An 18,954-nucleotide genomic window follows, 5' to 3' on the forward strand; every position below is an offset into this window, starting at 1 on the left:
TAAGAACCACTTTCAGAGTGATTAGATACTTTTGTGGTATTCTAATTCCTTAGTAATGGGAAGGCTTATTTCTGAACTTCCAAATAAGATAGAGGGCTACAGGCTACTGTGAGAGCCAAGAAAGACAAATATAGAATATTGCTCCCCAAAAGTTGGTTTCATCCTTGCCTGGTACTAGAAAAAACTTCTCAGCAAGAGAATCTCCACCCTCACCCCCCCACAAAAAAAAATCTAGAGGAGACAACACAAACCAACAAATGCAAAAATTGTAACAGAAACACAGGAAAATGGAAAGGCACAGCAATACAACTCCAATATAATTCCACAAGTGTTGAACTTGAAGACATGGTCATGGGTAAAATGACAGGTGAAAATGTCAAAAGATCTGAACAAAAGTATCCGTGATCTGAAAGAGGATGCAAACAGGCTAATTAATCGGCTACAGGCTCTAGAGAGGAAATGAGAAGGGGAAAATGGATGGAAAGCAGGAGTGACATGGAAAAATACACTGAAACTGAAAGTGAAAAACTCAAATGAGTCAAGTAACAGTGGAGGGGATGGAGAGATGGTTCATCAGATAGGAGTGAGGAGTGAATACGACCCCTGCAGAAAATCAAGAGTCGGGTTCTTGGTACCCATGTCAGACAGCTGACAACCTCCTGTAAATCCAAGTCCAGAAGACCCAGTATCTTCTGCCCTATGTGGGCATTGTACTCAGAATACACTCAAACACATATACACTTATCGTATTAGGATTCTTTAAAGAAATAGAACTGATAGATTGAAATTTATGTATTTGTTGATACAGGATTTATTTATTACAGTGACTTTCAGGCTGTGATCCAGCTAGCCCAATGTCTGTCTATCAGTGGAAGGCCTAAGAATCCAGTGGTTGTTCCACATTCGAGACTGGATGTTTCAGTTGGTCTTCAGTATATGCCAGAATCCTGAAGTAGGCTCAAATTCCAGTAAAGGAATAAACTTGCCAGCAAAAGCAAGGGCAAAGAGCAAGCCCTTCCTTCTTCCATGTCTTTTACATAGACTGCCACCAGAAGATGTAGCACAGATTAAAGGTAGGTCTACCCACCCAAAAGATCCAGAATAAAGTTGGGTCTTCCAATTGCAAGTGATTAATTGAGAAAAAAACCCACTCACATGTATCCAGTCACTGGGTTTTAACTCCAGTTGTAGACAGGTTGACAACCAAGAATAGCCATCACACTTATTTGAAAATAAAAATAAATTCTGAGGCTAGAGAAATGGCTCAGCATCTTAGAGTACTTACTGCTCTTATAAAGGAACTAGGTTTGATTCTCGCACCCACGTGGAAGCCTAAAACCATCTATAATTCTAGTTTCATGGGGACCAATTTCCTCTTCTGCCCTCTGTGGACACCATATATACATACATGCCGGCAAAACATTAATGTACATTAAATACTGAATCTAAGATAAAATATTTTTTTAAAAACTGTAGGAAGTGACACCAACAAAGCAGAAGAAAACCAGCAGCATGTGGGCACAGGGTAGATGGGAAACGGCTTTCAGATACTGACATGGAAACACATCCAAGAACTCTACAACCAAAAGACCAAACCTAAGAATCCATAAGACAGAGGAAGAAGCTGAAATCAAATGTAGATGTATAGAGAATCAATTTAAGGAAATTATGACAGAAAATTCTCCAAATCTAGAGAAAGAGATACTTAAGCACAAGAAAACATACAAAATCTAAAATAGACATATCCAGAGAAAAAAAACTCTGTTTTTGTTATCAAGATGTCAGGAATACAAAGGAAACAAACAATATTAAAGCTGTAAGGGAGTAACACCCACTTACCTGTTGTCTTAGGGTTTCTATTGCTGTAATGAAACACCATGACTATCAAGCAAGCTGGAGGGGAAGGATTTATTGGCTTACACTTCAGCATCATTATTCAGCACTGATAGAAGTCAGGACAGGTACTCAAACAGGAATCTGGAGCCTGAGACCATGAATGAGGTACTTCTTCCTGTCTTGCTCCCCATGACTTGTTTTTGGCCTGATTTTTCTTATAGAACCCAGGCTCACCAGCCCAGGGGTAGCACCATCCACAATAGGCTGACTCTCCCAACATCAATCACTAGTTTTTAAAAGTGCCTTATAACTTTGGCTGCAGCCTGATCTTATGGGGTCATTTTCTTAGTTGAGGCTCCCTCCTCTCAGAAGCTTGTGTCAGGTTGACATAAAAGTAGCCAGCACCACTGACTGTTTGTCAACCTGACACAGAAATACCTCACTGTTAGGCCACAACCTTTCCTTTCTTTTCCAACTCCAAGATCACACATTAATATTGACATTACAAAATGAAACATTTTACAAACCTAAAAAGTCCCAGATTTTGCACATTCAAACATATTAAAATTCAGTCTCTAATAGTACAAAGTCTCTTAACTAAAAATTTCTTTTAAAAATTCAATGTCTCAACTGTAGGCACCTGTAAAGTCAAAAAGAAATTAAATGCTTTCTTCAAGAGGGAAGATCCAGGGCACAGTCACAAATCAAAGCAAAACCAAACTCCAAAAGTATAAACAAGAGGGATTCTCTCAGGATCTTTTGTGTTCCTCCAAGGGACATAGCTCACCTCTCTGGCTCTGCCCTCTGCAACACACAGCTTGTAAGCTGTGTGCTTTATAAGCTCCAGCTGGCTCCACTCCACTGCTGTTGTCATTGCAAGGTACTTACATCTTCAAAATGCTGGGGCCTTCTGCTGCAACTAGACTGAACTTTCACTAATAGCTTCCCATAGCCTATCTTTATGGTACCAAGCCTTAACTCTGCATAACCTCTTCAATCATAGGACTTCAATTGCCAGTGTGATTGAACCTTCACCAGTGGCCTCTCTTAGCCTCTCACAAGGCCAAGCCCCAGCATCTCTCTATGACACCTTCATGCCTTTAAAACTAGAACTGCCTAAGCGACTTACACTACCAAATTCAGCTGCCAGTATGTTGTACAACCTTGGATACCTCTGAAACACAGCTTATGTGTGCTCTCAGGAAACACTTCCTAGAAGATTTCACCTCAATAATGCTGGTCTCTTAATCACTGTTAAATTCTCAGCTCCAGCTGACTGGCATTGAGTATTCCAGCAAAAGAAAGGTATTTTGTTAATCATAGCTGATACTTCAGCTCCAGCCAACAAAAACCACAGAATCTTAATTTAAAAACAACAATGGCTCCAACGGAGACTTTAAACTTTACAATGCTCCATCTTCTGCATTGCCCTCAACATTCTTAACTTCCAAGCTCCTACCAAACATCTCGCCAAGCACTGAATACTCAATGACTGTTCTTGCACAAAGTTCCAAAGTCCTTTCACAATTCTCCTGAAAACAACATGCATGGTCAGGTCTGTCACAGCAATACCTGACTCCTATTACCAATTTGTTTTAGGTAGGCTATCAGTTGCTGAAAAAAAAAATTATAAGCAAAAATCAAGTTGAAGAAAGGGTTTATTTAGGTTACACTTCAATATCATTGTCCATCATCAGTGGAAGACAGGGCAGGAATTTGGAGGCAGGAGCTAATGCAGAGGCCATGGAGGGTTGCTACATACAGCCTTGCTGCCCATGACCTGCTCAGCCTGATTTCTTACAGAACCATAGACCATCAGGCCAAGGGTGGCCCCATTCATAATGGAAGGGAACCTTCTATATCAAACACGAATTTAAAAAGTGCTCTACAGCCTTGGTCACAGCCTGATCTTATGGAAACATTTTCTCAACTGAAGCTTCCTTCTCTCAGAAATATATGTCAAGTTGACATAAAAGTAGCCAGTAAACCTACAAAAGGAGAAATAATCCAAAAAATAGTTCTGTTCTCACCAACATTCAAAGCTGTGGAGGAAGGTTTGTAGCAATGAATGTGTACCTTTAAAATGTTTTGTTTAAGTTCTCAAATCTAATAAGGTACCTCAGTGAAGTATCTCTAAAATGAAAAGTTTAATACAATGAAAAAAGAAATTGAAGATGTGAGAAAACAGAAACAGGTATAGTTGGTTCTGATAAAGTGGGTTATTCTAAGAATTTTTCATCTTGTATTTTTTTTATTTTAGCATGTTTTGTTTTGTTTTGTTTTGTTTTGTTTTGTTTTGTTTGTTTTTCGAGACAGGATTTCTCTGTATTGCCTTGGCTGTCCTGGAACTCACTCTGTAGACGAGGCTGGCCTCGAACTCAGAAATCTGCCTGCCTCTGCCTCCCAAGTGCTGGGATTAAAGGCATGTACCACCACTGCCCATCTGTATTTTAGCATTTCTATGTTACAAAGGATCATAGGAATGGAGCAGTTGGGGATAAAATCATTTATTGCTAGAATCTAACCCTTATGAATAGAAGGGATGGTTCAAATAACTGGTAACCCAGAGAATTGGGAACAGGCCTGCTCCATATGAGTGAGGATACAGGTGGTGTGCTTAGCAACTAGCCCAAGTGTTGAGAGATTTTTTTTTTTAATCAGTGTCTTTATTGTCTATGAACAAGGAAGGAATACCATGTATATTAATGGCAGAAAGTCTGTGGGAATGGGAAAGATAGATGACCTAGAATAATAAAAATCTCTCCTTTCCATTCACTATGCAGACTCATATCCAGGTTACATGATGACATGCTGCCTTTGGGTGTTAGGAATCTGCTGCACCAAGTTCTATACTTTTTTATTATTAAGGAGCTCTTATGAAAAACATGGATTGTAAATGTTGTCTTGGAGGCTTACTGCTGAATAAACTAACCCTTACTAGTTCTTTCTGAACTGGTTCAATTCAGCTGTTCTGGCTCAAATTCCAAGATGACTGATTCAAACTGGCTTCTCTTGTCTTATTGACTAGATTGCTTGGCCTCAAACTAAGTCTGGCAATCTGTCCTAATCTTCTAGCTTCTCATTCTCTGAGTCCTTCTGTCTTTACCTGCAATCTGTCTGTACAACTCTCTCAGTAAAACTGCCTCCTCTGACCTGCACAGAACTGCATGAACTGAACTCATTGAACTGACTCAACTGAATTTAACTTGTGTGTGTGTGTGTGTGTGTGTGAGATGCTCCTAAGTAGCCTCTTTCCCATCTTGTTTTCATGAGAGTTGGGCATATCCTGTCTTTGACTCATTCTGTCAAATCTTTCTCTGATTCATCACTTTGTCTGCCCCTCAATTTGATGTCACTTTCCAACATGGCTGCTTCCTACTATAAACTATCCTTACTTTCACTGTTTGAGATTAAAGGTATATTCTAAGTATGTGTCTATATCCCAGCCAGATCATACTGTAATCCAGGGAGTGTCTGCATTCTGCTCAGATCATATAGACCTAAAAGGTCTTTAGACATGATCCCTTTGCCAGAGCAGCCATGTTGCTGGATTAAAATTCCTTTATAATGGATGCTTAGAAAGATTTTTCAGATGGGCCAATAGTAATAATGGGGTCAAGGAATAAAGAGTGTAGGGAAGACAATGCCTTATGAGAATCAGATGACTCTCTTTGGGAGACATAAAAGGAATGGTTATTCACACTGAAGCAAGTCAGAGAAGAGAGACTAAAGAAAGACTCCACCAAATTCACCTTTGGAGAATGAATGAATGATATTGATGTTATCTACAGGAGCCTGAGTCACTTGTGAACAGCTTCAGCACAGAAGAGTCACACTTTTAAACCTCTTATATTCTTAAGTATATCTGAAATTATGGCTGGGGCAGGAGTGAGTGGTGATTGAAATATCAGAAGGTTTTATTGAAGTGTGTGATACTTTCTCTTCCCTTTGAGAGGAAATGGTAGCAGTCCCATTCCCATGGGCCTTGCTACTTGCTATATAGGTCTGTTGATTTTGTTGTCATTATTTGTTGTCAAGTCCTCCCATAGGTCACCTCAGCCACTCTGCTTCATGATGGCATTTGATTGTCAGACCTGGAGGAAACAATTCACACATTGAAGGTCAAGAATAGTGACAGTTAATGGAGTTGAGTTTACAGATAACAGGGCATCCTGGTGACTCACACAGCTATATAACAGAAACCTCATTAAGGCTTTGTGCTTTGTCCAAAAACATCCAGTAGATAGGTGGCAGATCTCAAATCTGCACTATTAGAAAGTATGGCTTTGTTGGAGTAGGTGTGGCCTTGTTGTTGGAAGTATGTCAGTGTGGAGATGGGCTTTTAGGTCATATATGCTCAAGCTATGCCCATTGTGACACACAATCTATAGATCCTCTGCCTGTGAATCAAGATGTAGAACTATCGGCTTCTTCTCCAGTGCCATATCTGCCCGCATACCTCCATACTTCCTGCCATGATGGTAATGAATTAAATCTCTGAAAGTCTAAGCCAGCCCCAACTAATGTTTTCTTTGATCATGTTGCCTTGGTCATGCTGACTCTTCACAGCAATAAAACCCTAGTTAAGCCACTGCTATTTTCAACACTGCGGTGGTGGGAGGTGCCTGGCTGGGGTGGGCCTTAGAAGGTTATTTATGCTTCTGGTTTCTGCCTGCATATCTGCTCCATGGTCCGTTCCATGAGAAAATCACTAATACTCTTCAAGCTCCTGGCCTGTAGACAGAGCCACTTTGCCCTGCTTCCTCACCACCATACACTACATTATGTGAACCCATATATATTTTTCATCCCTTCAAATTGTTTTGCAGTATTTTGTTACATTGATAAGAAAATAGTCAATATAGGTAGGCATTGAGATAGTTTCTAGTTATCTGGCAGAGAGGGGGTTCAAGTATTAGAACCCTTTTCTCTCTAATTTAGCTGCACAATTGCGGACTCCCGAATATTTAGAACACATTGTCCTGCTTTTTCCCTTAACTCCATGAGAAACATTACCCATAATGGCTACTACATTCAGAAGCCTTGTCAAACAACCCAGACCCTATCCATCACTAGGCCGTTTGTAAGTTGTAAGTCCATCTTACCCTTTCCATCCTCTCCAGCCTTCAGTTATCTGTACTGGTTTCCCTCCCCAGTTGCTGAGGGACCTGCATGAAGACTAAGTTGCACATATGCTAACTCCTATGGAAATAGAAACAGCCATTTAAAGTCTGCAGCCCTCCAAAAGCCCAGGGCTAGATACAATGTTTTAATCTTGGGGAAAACTGTTACACAAAACCACTGTACCTCCCTTGAAAAGGATTATGAAGTTCCCACTTCTTACCCAGCTCAGAGCACCCTTCCAGAAAATCATCCTGATACCTCTGATGCCTAAGTACAGCTGTGGACAATGATCCTCTTTTAAACATCTTTGTAGATAGTGCATGGTTCTGTGTTTTGCTTTAAATCTACACCGTTGTGATTTTGTCTATTTCACCAACTCAGTCTTTACTTTCCTTTATCCCCGTCAATCATACATTTCCTGAGCGTGTCACTTTCTTGGGGCAGCCTCATATATCTCCCTTTGTTTTCCCTAAATTCTGGTAGCTGTTAAGAGCTACATCATAAACTGTTGAGAAGATTAGAATGGTCGCATGCACATTTTTAATTTGTTAATAGTACCCCCGACCCGCTTTACAGAGCTAGTCTCTCATGAGTGGATGTTTACAGTGTTGGTGGGTTCCTCTTGCCACCCAGGAATGGCTCTTTAACAGAAGGAAACTCCAGAATAGGCTTCATCCCAGTGTTTCCTCTGAAGTTGCCTGATTCCTCAGGTAAAGGCTAGAGTGGTGTGAGTTTGAGTGTGTGCCCAAGACCACAGGCTTCCCACGAGGAAGCCAATGAGAGACTTTAACCCAGAGATGAATGGAATTCCACGATCTCTGACAATGGAAGCCAAGTGCTTAGAATGTCTTTGGGTAATCTTAACACAAGGAGGGAGGGAGATAGGGAGAAAGATGGAAAGGAAGCAAGATCCAGAGACTTCCGCAGACTTCTGTCACATGCATGGGTTAAGTGTCAGTCATGGTGCAAAAGAGCGTGGCCCTATTTGTCCACATCAACTACATAAAGATAATTTCATTTATGCAAAGAAACTGAGAAATCGCTCAAGCAGATCTTGGCCTCCAGGTCCCAAAGTTTGTGCTCGCTACCTGGTGACCTTCCATACTGCCTGCCCTGAGTTTCACTGTCCTGCACCGACCGCTGTGTTCAGGGGCCCTTGGAGGTACGGATCCATCCGCTCTGCTTCCAGCTCCCTGGCCACACTGCTTAGTCTCTGTTTCCAGACCCCGCCCTAATAGGTGGCTTTTGCTTTTTCTCCCGCCCAGCAGCTCAGCCCCTCCCCACTGCTCCTATGGCTGAGTCCCGGCCCCGGCCACGCCCCTTTCCCATCATGCCACGCCCCCCGAGCTCCTCTCTGCTTCGTCTAGCCGTCCGGCCCCTCCCCTAGTCCACCTTCCAGCTCCGCTTTGGCACACAGGCTCCGCCCTTGCCTCCTCCTGGCCCCGCCCCTGGCGGGAGCTCCACTTCTCCCGCGCTGGGGCCCGCCTGGAGTTTTAGGGGTCCGAGAGCCGCGAGTGGTCCAGCTCCGAGGCACAGCATTGCGGGACCGCCCCGCTCTTCACTCGTCCCGGCGCCGCCGCGCCCTTCCTCCGAGTAAGTCCCTTGCTCCCAGGAGTGGAGTTTAGGGGTTGTGGGGGTCAAAAAAAAATAGCAATAATAGTAATGATAAAACCAGACGCTATTCGGGAACTTTCAAAGTGCTCCGGGGGCGCGCTTGCAGTTCGCCAAGAGTTTCAGCCGTGTGAGTGGGTGCGAGTGGGGAGTGGATGTGGGCGTAAGTGTGTGGGAGCGCGCAGCTCGGAAAGTCCCGGCGTTTTAAGGTGTCCGCGCCACACTATGGATCCCAGTTCCGTTGCTGGCAATCTACCGCCTGGGAGAGACCTCCTCCAGCTCCTGCGTTGAGCCCCCTCTCCTCATCCTTTCCTTTCTTCTCTGAACTCCGCTCTGGCTAAGTGTGTGTACTGTCTTCTCGGTAACCAACCTCACACGCTGAAGCAAGGGTTGCCTGTGTTGCTCAGGATGCCCCAGATTGCAGACTGAGATGCTGGTCTGAGATTGTTATCCAATCCTGCATTGTAAACCGGCAGCGAGCAGAGTTTTGCTTTAAAATCTTTCCGCGAAGAAAGTTGTATGCGTGTGTGCGTTTCTGTTTGTCCCCTGTGCTTACCGGTGGCGCCGAGCTTCCAGCACCTGCTGGGAGAACACCTGATGAGTTTCCCAGGGCCTGGACCCAGGACTGCTGATAGGCGGTTTCAAGACCAGTCTGATCAAACGACTTGGCCACCTAAAAGATGTTCATTGACTCAACAACACCATGTTTCTAAACCGATTGATTTCCTAACACACAGCACTAGCAACTGTAGTTTATTGCCCAGTGCTGAAATAGCAACGTCCTTGGGTTGCTTAAGTCTGAAAGTTTCATCCTAATGTAAGTTAGTTTTATTGAGGAGGAGGCATCAGTACGCTCGCTGCAAAGGGCATATTTCTACACAAAACGATACCTTGACCAGTTTGCTGCATCCTAACAGCCTTATTGTGCTTGAGTTCCTGAGTTCCGGTCTAGTTATATTTTCTGGTTCTCCTACTACTCAGTTTATTCTCGCTGTGTGTTTGCTGTGGAAGTAGAATTCCCACGATACTTCTTCCACATCTTTGTTGAAAATATCCTTAGATGCTGGTAGGGAAAGACACATTGAATACAAATTATTTACCGAGGTGCACGGCTAACAAGACTTTGTAGCTGAAGAAAAGAAAGAACTCTTTTAACAGCATGGCTTTTGAGAAGCCGTGGTGCTTTGGTGACTGCAAGTTAAGAGCTGATTAATCACTTTAAGTGCTGCTTATCACAGCGGATATTTTTATCATGCATTGAATCCTGTATTACACAAAGGTGTTTTCACGCTGTTTTAACTATGAGAACATTATACTTTGTAGTGTAAACATATGACTCCATTTCTGTTTAAGAAAAGAAATAATTATCACACTTAATTAAACACCTGGAAACATTTATTGCCACCTTCTAATTAAATCTGTCCTAGGGAGTTAAGTCAACAACTTATTGCTAATATTCTAGGTAATAGTATAATTATCTTTTCTTTGGTCTTTGGGATGCTATGTCCCTGCATTGTAGATTAATGTCCTCCTCCACTACCCACCACTACTGGAGTTTTTGCCTATGAACTGAGTAAATAAAGTTTAGAGATGTAGATTAGCTCCCATCTCCCTGTAAAATGTGAAGAGTTTATTTAGATAATAAATGTTCTGCTTGTAGATTTTATAAGCTCTTACATGGGTCTAGATTTCCTGGTTTAAGACTCATTAATAAATCCTCAAATATTTTACCAAGAGAGTAGACATTGTCTTCACGGCTTTTATTCTCATGAGTTTGCGTTTACTGAGAAAAGGGGTCATGTGAGTTGGAAATCTCATTCTTGTTGTCTCTTTCTGTACTAGTTTGCTGTCTGTTTCTGTGACACCATATCCAAAAGCAACTAGAGGGAGGGAAGGAGGAGTTTCTGGGTAATCCAGCATTGAGGGAAGTCAAGGGAGATACTGGAGCAGAGTAAGCATGGAGAGACAGTGCTTGCTGTTGGGGGATGGTTTCACGCTGTCTGTATTCAGATGTCGATTTCCATGCCCAGACATCCGGTTGCAGTCCAGATGTTGGCATGGTCAAGCATGTTACGTTGTTGGCCTCAATGCATGTTATGCATAGTCTCAAAGTTATGTGAAAATTATTTTCTATCACCTGTCATTGATTAATAAAGGGCTGATCAACCAATTAGCTGGGCAGAGGAGAATAGCGAAGGACTTCTGATCCCAGTCAGTGGGTCCCAAGGACAGCGTCAGGGGAGGAGATTCGGTGAGAAGGAGATAGACCAGGAGATGTTGTCATGAGGTCTCCATGAGAGAGCAGCCATGGTGAGGACACACATGGAACAGAGTGAGCCAGGGCAAGACTTAGTACAGGACCTCGTGGTGGGGAAGTACCCAAGCTAGCATAGCAAGGTTAGAATCTGCCATGCGTATCTGCCGAGCTTAGTGCTTGCAGCTTGTTAATAAAAACATCAGGTCTCTGTGTCATTTATTCAGGACCAAAATGGCTAGAGCTGGTCTAGAAACACCCTGCAGTTATTTGGGAGCAAAGAGAAGCAGAGACACCACACACACACACACACACACACACACACACACACACACTAGAATTACGTTTACAGATGTCTAGGTTGGTCTCCATGATTTGCTCAGCTTGGGTTCTTATGTAACCCAGGATCATCTGCTCAGGGGTGGTACTACTGCCCACAGTGGTCTGGGCCCTCCCACAGCAATCCTTAATCAAGGAAATACCACGCAGACTTGCCTATAGGCTGATCTAATGGAGGCAAGTCCTCAGCTGAGGTTCCTTCTTCTTAGGTGACTCTATTGTGTGTCAGCCAGACCAACTCTAACCTGCACACTTTCCAGTTGTGCTTGTATTGTCAACTATAGTCTCTGCCTAGGTTTTGAGTGTGTATGAGGGCAGACTGTGCTGAGACCCTGAATAGGATGGCAGCCACCAGGCTCAGAGCGTTTTAGGAGGTCAGCTCTTGTGCAGTTTTCGTTCTGTTGAAATCAGAGGAAAGGGTATGTGGAGAGAAGTGATTCCATCCAAGCCGTGCTCATTAGGAAATGTCCAGTTGGGGGAGGGGCAGATTTCTAAGGGACACTTCCAGTAGTAAATCCTTGGGTTGTGTGGGCCATCATGTCAAGCACAGCACAGTTCATCCACTGTGCTGGGGTTAGCTGCACTTGGAAGCAACCCAGATGTTTCTGGGAGATTGCGTTCACATTCAGATTTGAACTTTGCTCTCCACTTAGCAGAATGGCCCATTCCGCTCCTTCTCAGTTTTACAGGGTAGGTGTTGAAAGGACCAGATGCAAGGTAACATCCAGGAGTTAGGGGAGAGATAGCAATGACAAAGACAAGCCTCCTGTGTTCTCCAGGACAGGAAGAAAGGCCAGGAGGCATGCGGAAGCATGGGGAGTGTTCACTCAATACCAGTTCTAAGGGCACTGACTTGGCAGTGAGGACCCACACAGAACAGACTCATATTTTTAGAGGTCTATGTCTGATACAGGAACGAAAAGGGGAGATGCAAGCGGTGCCTGGTCAGAGTAGCTTTTATCACCTTGTGACTCTGTCCCTTACAATGCCCACATCCTGCATTTAATACCGAAAGCATACAGAAAAAGCTTCACAAACATCCCAAAGGTTGTCTTAACTACTTAACAACTCTTAGTACTTCCCTGTAGCTGAGAGTTAATTTCATTTCCTGATATCCCATATCCGTTTTTGGTGGAGTGCTGTTTCTAGACTTTTCTTCTTTTGACGTCACTGTCCAACAGTTGGAAATGAATATTTCATGGAGGGAGAAGGGAGAAAGGAGAGAAAAGGAATACCTTGCCACAAGATGTAGATGAAAAATAATTCCCAGTGAAGGTCAGTTGGTTTATATTCTTTATTTTGGCCTGAAGATACAGAGATGAGTTAAAAATAGAGGGTGGATGATTCTAAAAGGTCAGTCAAGAGGCACCTTAGAAACCGCTTCTCAGTGGCCTTAGACTGCAGCGTTTAGGGGCACTCAGATTTGGAGGTGTCTGGTTCCTCAGTCTAGCATGTAGGACTTCAGTGTCATTCTTTCCTACAGCAGCATTAATTGAGTTCTGATTGTATGCCTGGTATTTCAGAGCCAAGTCTTGTTTGTCGGATGGCCTGATAACTCACACAGAGAAGGACCTGGGTAAGAAGGCATCCTTGAGGGTGAATGGATTGAAGCAAAGTGAGCAAAACCTTTCTGTGTTTCACAAAGGAAAGGTACTTACTTAGGATAGTAAAAACATCCTCAAAATAGTTTTATTTCTCTGACTATGATTAGGAAACGTGATGGTTTGTATATGCTTGGCCCAGGGAGTGACACTATTAGGAGGTGTGGCCTTGTTGGAGTAAGTGTGTCACTGTGGGTGTGGGCTTAAGACCCTCATCCTAGCTGCCTGGAAGTCAGTCTTCCACTAGCAGCATTCAGATGAAGATGTAGAACTTTCAGCTCCTCTTGCACCATGCCTACCTGGGCATTGTCATGTTCCCACCTTATGATAATGGACTGAACCTCTGAACCTGTAAGCCAGCCCCAATTAAATGTTGTCCTTTATAAGACTTGTGTTGGTCATGGTGTCTGTTCACAACAGTAAAACTCTAAGATAGGAACTATATCCAGCACATTTTGCCTGATGTCTGTTTTAAATAAGCAAGGACAGAACAGCAATATTCTAAAATAAATATTCTATAATATTTTCTTTCCTTGAACATTTGTGTCAAGTGGGGACATTACTTAAGAAAAGTGTTTGTAAGTATCCCTGTCTCAGCAGTCATCAGGTAGTGATCAGGTAGTACCTATACTGTCATTTCACCGGGGCAGCTGCCTTTTCTATAGAAGCAAGGGTTCGTGGTACAGGAAGAAAGCTGCTGAGGTTCACAAGCAGCTGTGAAGCTGCTGCAGACCACCATGGTTGGCTTCACAGCATCTTCCTTTTCAATGAAAACGGGCTGTAGAAACAAACACTGTGGTTTCTATCAAGGTGACTAAGGATGGCCTAATCTTCATCCACCAAAAGGAAAATACAAGGGGAGGAGGGATCGGAACACAGCAACACAGGAGGACTTCAGACCAGTGTATAAACAAATCTTAGGCTCTCTTTGATAACAGAAGAGTATTAAGTTCAGATTTCCCCGGGCTTGTCTCATTGATGATGAGAGTAACGATGGCCTGTTTAGTCAGGAGCTTGGTTAGGATAACTCTGCTGGAGTCAGCGGCTCATGTCTCAGCCACCACAGGCGATGTTACTTTGAACAATTGACATCAGCTCTCTGAGCCTGCTTCCTCAAAGCCAGTGACAGTATTTGTGTTCTATGATGTTCAGTGACAGTATTTAGTTCTACTGGGTGGACTAAACCGGAATATTTTAAGGCACTTTGTTAGAGGTAGACTTACTGCAGATAGTCAAATTGGTCTCCTTTCGGGAGGATGGTGATAGTCCTGGACTACAGTAGTGTAGAAAAGGATAGTGGTGAATTGTTTTAAGTGTGCTTATGGCGTGGATTATTTTTCTCTAACAAAACCAGAAGAGCCCAGAGAGCTGAGTGAATACAGCATGGTTTCAATGAGCACCTGCTACGGGATTATGTGATTCTATGAGGGCAATATTTCTGCTGTAGGAGCCAGCACAGGGCTGCTTAGTTTGTGTCTCAGCACAAGGAGCTCTGGTGCCCATTAAGCCTCCCTACATGTGCCAAAGCTTTTAAGATCTGCCATAATTAAGCTATGGATAGTGAGTTGGCCTTTCACCCCTCCCATGTTCCAAGCAGGTATTGAAGGCAGAGCAGCCAACACAGACAGCTGCCTAGGGCATTGCAAGGAACTCAGCCTAAGTATGAGCTCCAGGACTCAATGAAGCAAAGGACAGGGAAGTCCATGCACTTCTGGGAACATAGCACTGGGCAAGGCACACAATGTGTGACTGGATATTTGAAAGGAGCCAAAGAGTAGACGACAGCCTAGACAGCCACATCTGGTGCTTATTCCCACAGGCTGACTCATTTAGTAAAGTCCTCCCACTCCCAAATCCTTATTCATTTATTTATTTATTTATTTAGACAGGGACCCTACCTGGTCCTGGCTGTCCTAGAGATCACTGTGTAGACCAGACTGTCCTTGAACTCATGTATTCTCCTGGCTCTGCATTCTGAGTTAGGATTAAGGAGGAGTGACACCATGTTCAGTTGATTTAATTATTTTTAAAGAAGATCTGACACCTCTGACCTCTGCCTCCTGTACTCACGTGTACACACATGCACGTAATTTAAAAGCCATATTTAATTTTGTTTTTCGGGGAAAACTCCTGTAGATCTGCCTGCCTCTTCCTCCTGAGTGCTGGGACTAAAGGTGTGCACCGCTGCAACTGGTTTTAAAAAATTCTTACAACATGGCCTTCAACCAGAATGGCAGATGCAGAGGTTATGGTACAAAACCATGGCAACCTTGCTACACTGATGCTTTCTTGTCTTGGGCTGACCATCCAACTGAGATCAGAGTCAAACACACACACACACACACACACACACACACACACACACCACGAAATGCCATGGCCTTATGGGGAAAAGTACAGGCACAATGTTGGCAACAGACTTCGAAGTTGAAGACATACTTTGGTGACTCAGACCTTCAAGAAATAAGTCTAGCGCCTGACTCCACCATGAAGTGATCAGGAAACACAGTTATGCTCTCTGCTCTCTCTAAAACGATGAGGTGGTTTTTCTGGGAAATGGCTGGTGTTTGATTAAATAACCCTGTCATCACCTTAGTGTAGACAGGCCCCCAGTGACTCACAGGGTGTACCTGGTCGACTGATCCCAGACTTCCTCAGCTTCTAGAGATGACCTTTGTTTACACATGCTTAGCCTCGCTGCTCCTTTGCTTTTATGACCCGAAACGTCTGACAGGACCCAAAGATGCTGCTGTTACTCACCATTCAGGAAACTCTGCATCAGGAGAGAACTCCTGGAGGAGGCAGCAAGAAGTCCTTGCCTGGTGTACTGTGCACTCACTGCCTTCCTAACAGGAAGTCTCTACCCAGACGGGTAGATCCGGGATTTTCTAGGAAGCCGAAAAGGAGAATGTGTCTACTATATGCTGGAGGCTCTATCTTCTGGCCTGACAACATGCCACTCACTTTGAAAAATTGGTGTTAAAGGTGAATGTTCTTGGGTTCTGTTACCAGGGTAGACCTGGGAATCTGTGTTTCTACCCTTTGCTCTACCCTACCCTTCATTGTCCAGGAGCTAATGGACAGCACAAATAGAACCTCCAGGCTGTGAGAGCTGTTTTCATGTCCTGTTTGACAAAACTTTAGTTTTGGACAGCAGATATTTATAGTGTTTTGTGTGCATGTGTGTATATATATGGATGTATATGTATGTGTGTGTGTGTGTGTGTGTGTGTGTGTGTATATATATATATATATATATTTGTATAAACATGTGTGTATATATTGCTATATATATATACATTATATATGTGTGTATATATAATTACTGTTATATATATATATGTGTGTGTGTGTGTGTGTGTGTGTGTTGCTGTATGTGCATTTGTGTGTGTTTCATATATTCCTGTACATGTGTATGTATTCTTGTATGTGAATGTGGGTTGTTTGCATGGACCTGTGTGCATGTAAAGGCTAGAGATTGCTGTCCGGACCCTTCCCCCACTTTCTTCAGTTTGGAGACAGGTCGTCTCCTTGAATCTGAAGCTTACAGTTTTGACTAGCCTGCCTGTCTAGTGAGGCTGGGGGATCTGCTGCCATCTCCACAACCACCAGAACACCCATCCATCTGCTCCCCACACTTCCTCAGCTTCAGAACTGGGATTACAGATGCATGCTGCCAAGCCGGGGCCCCAAACTCAGGTCTTCCTGCTTACACAGCAAGTGCTTTACCCAGCAAACCCTCTCCTTAGCCTAGCATTGTTGTTTTCTCTATGGAGTGGCTTTAGAGGTGAAAGAACATTGAAATGAATTATCTACAGAGAATGAAAAAAGCCATCTTAAGAAACCACAAAGTAGTTGTTCAAGTAGGTCCTGACTGGACTGGAAAATGTTAACAGTAAAGACTCATAGTGGTACCCCACAAAGAGTTTGTCATCCATGGAAGGTCACACGGGGAAATCTGCTCAGAATTCAGCACCTGGATTAGTGCTGTCAGAATTGGACGTCAAGTCATACGTGGTGCAGATGGTGCGAGTTTGCTGTGTGGTTGGCTTGAGGACGCTGATGGTGCTTTGTAGATGGCTGATCTGGGATGACACCCTGCTTTCAAGCAGCCTGAGACTCTGCACTGCCAAGTGACCCATTTTCCTTAGCCTAGGCCTGTTGTACTGCCCCGAGGTCCTGGAACCTCCAGGAATAACCTGTCTTCTTCTCACATTTCCTCTTTGTGCAATGGTAGGCAACCAGATAGAGATCGTTGTTGTTTTTTTTTTTTGTTTTGTTTTTTTGTTTGTTTTTTTTTTCTTCGAAGCCATCTTGCTGTGACTTCTGCTTTTCTCTCCCCTTCCCTGAATTTTGGGTTGTGTTAGTACCTGGGAACTCCTTTCCTTGTGCTGAAGTCTGGTTCCTTTTTAATTTTTCATTCTAATGGGGGGGTCATGGAAAGTATAACTAATGAAGGCCTGCTCCTGCTGCTAGCATTAATTTTAGTTGGTCCACTGCTTTTGCCGTCTAACTTTAAATATTTGATTAGGTACTAACAAGTGTGAAGACAGGTGAATTTTGAGTCCATCCTCTGTCCTCTAGGTTTGCTGGCTCAGATCCAGTAGCCTAGGCCTCTCAGCCTTACCATTTGAGGGTGAACAGATGGAAGAATGGGCATTGGCTTCGGAGACAGATGGCAGGAGCAGAGAATTATCTGCCTGGTGCACGATACAAGCACATTCTCTCTAAAACTATCCCTGTAATAAACCTTAAAATTCTTTTTCCTTTTATGGCTTCCATTAGTAGGTGTACAGTCATGGTAGGCGTGGACCTGTTTCTAAGGCTGTCAGAATGCTGGAGAATTAGTCTAAGATCAAGATATCAGAGGCTTGGCTTCTCCTGGGGTCTCTTTCCGTGCCTAGCAGATGGCCACCTTCCCTCTGTCCTGCTGTGAATGTCTCTGGTGTCTGTCCTTCTTATTAGGCACCAATCATGTTAGATTAGGGCTCCACTCTTATGACTTCATTTACCCCTAATTATCTCTTTACTAAAGGACTGTATCCATATATGGTCACCTTGAGAGTTTGGACCTTGATATAAAAAAACTTAGAGGGATACACTTCTGCCCACAATAATCTAGGTTTATAGAAACTAAAAGAAGAGAAAGTTTTTTCCTTTCCCATTTATTGTGTGTTCATACACGTGCTCTCGTGTCATAACACATGTGGCAGTCAGAGAACAACTTAGGGGAATTGGTCTTTCATCCACCAAGTGGGTTTCAGGGATCAAACTTGGGTTGTCAGGCTTGGTGACAAATGCCCTTAACTGATGAACCATCGTACTGACCCCAGAAAGAAATTGGATTTCTGTTTTTGTTTTGATTTTGAGTTTACCTATTCACTTGATGTATTTGGATCCTGTTGTTCTTACTGTTGACCCAAGTGTACATCTGGTATGTTTTTGTCCTTCAGATTTGAAATTTTTTTAAGTTTGTTTGTGTGTGTGTGTGTGTGCATTTATATGCATATGTGTTGTTAGTATTCTGTCTAAACTCCACCTCCACAGTTATCTGGCAACACCCAGGTATGCTCCTCCCCACAGTTACCTGGCAACAGCCAGGTAGGCATGTCCACTATAAAAGGGGCTGCTTGCCTCCTCCTCTCTCTCTTACTCTCTTACTCTCTTGCCTCTAGCTTCTCCTTGCCTTTCCTCCCTTCCCTTCCCCCTCTCTCCATGTGGTCATGGCCGGCCTCCATTTCTCTCCTCTCTCTCCCCGCTTTCTCCACCATCTTCTCCCGTTTCTCTCCCCACCTTTGCCCTCTGCCCTGGATAAACCCCCTCTCCTTTGGAACCATTTGGTCTGGTGTTGTCTGTTCCAAGCTGCATGCCGAAGTCTAATGTGTGTGTGTGTGTGTGTGTGTGTGTGTGTGTGTGTGTGTGTGTAGGCCAGAGGTTGATGTCAGATGTTCTGGTCTTGCTTTAGAACTTGTTTATATAATTAGGGTCTCTCAGGGAATCTGGAATATAGTGATTCAAACCTGTCTCAGCCTCCCAGTGCCGAGGGTACCTCTAGTTCTTTCTTTTTCTGGGGTTCCGGGGATGTGAATAAACTCAGGTCCTCATGCTTGCCTGGCAAGCTCTTTACCAACTGAGCCATCTCTTCAGGCCCATGAAGAATTTTCTTCAGTATTTCCTGTAGTTGAGATC

At 43.5% G+C, this 18,954-nt stretch overlaps 1 protein-coding gene across 1 annotated transcript in view; it reads left to right on the forward strand.

Moving 5' to 3' along the window:
• Positions 1-8,422: 8,422 nt before the first annotated feature.
• The window catches only part of Tnfaip8 (TNF alpha induced protein 8), a 112,376-nt gene continuing 101,844 nt past the window's right edge, over positions 8,423-18,954 (forward strand). The window contains exon 1 of the mRNA XM_028777221.1: positions 8,423-8,553. Within this exon, the coding sequence (XP_028633054.1) occupies position 8,553 (1 nt within the window). The 5' untranslated portion in view covers positions 8,423-8,552. The remainder of the gene's footprint in view (positions 8,554-18,954) is intronic.

This window comes from Grammomys surdaster, unplaced genomic scaffold (assembly GCF_004785775.1).
Source record: "Grammomys surdaster isolate TR1022 unplaced genomic scaffold, NIH_TR_1.0 278, whole genome shotgun sequence".
NCBI classification, from domain to species: Eukaryota; Metazoa; Chordata; class Mammalia; order Rodentia; family Muridae; genus Grammomys; species Grammomys surdaster.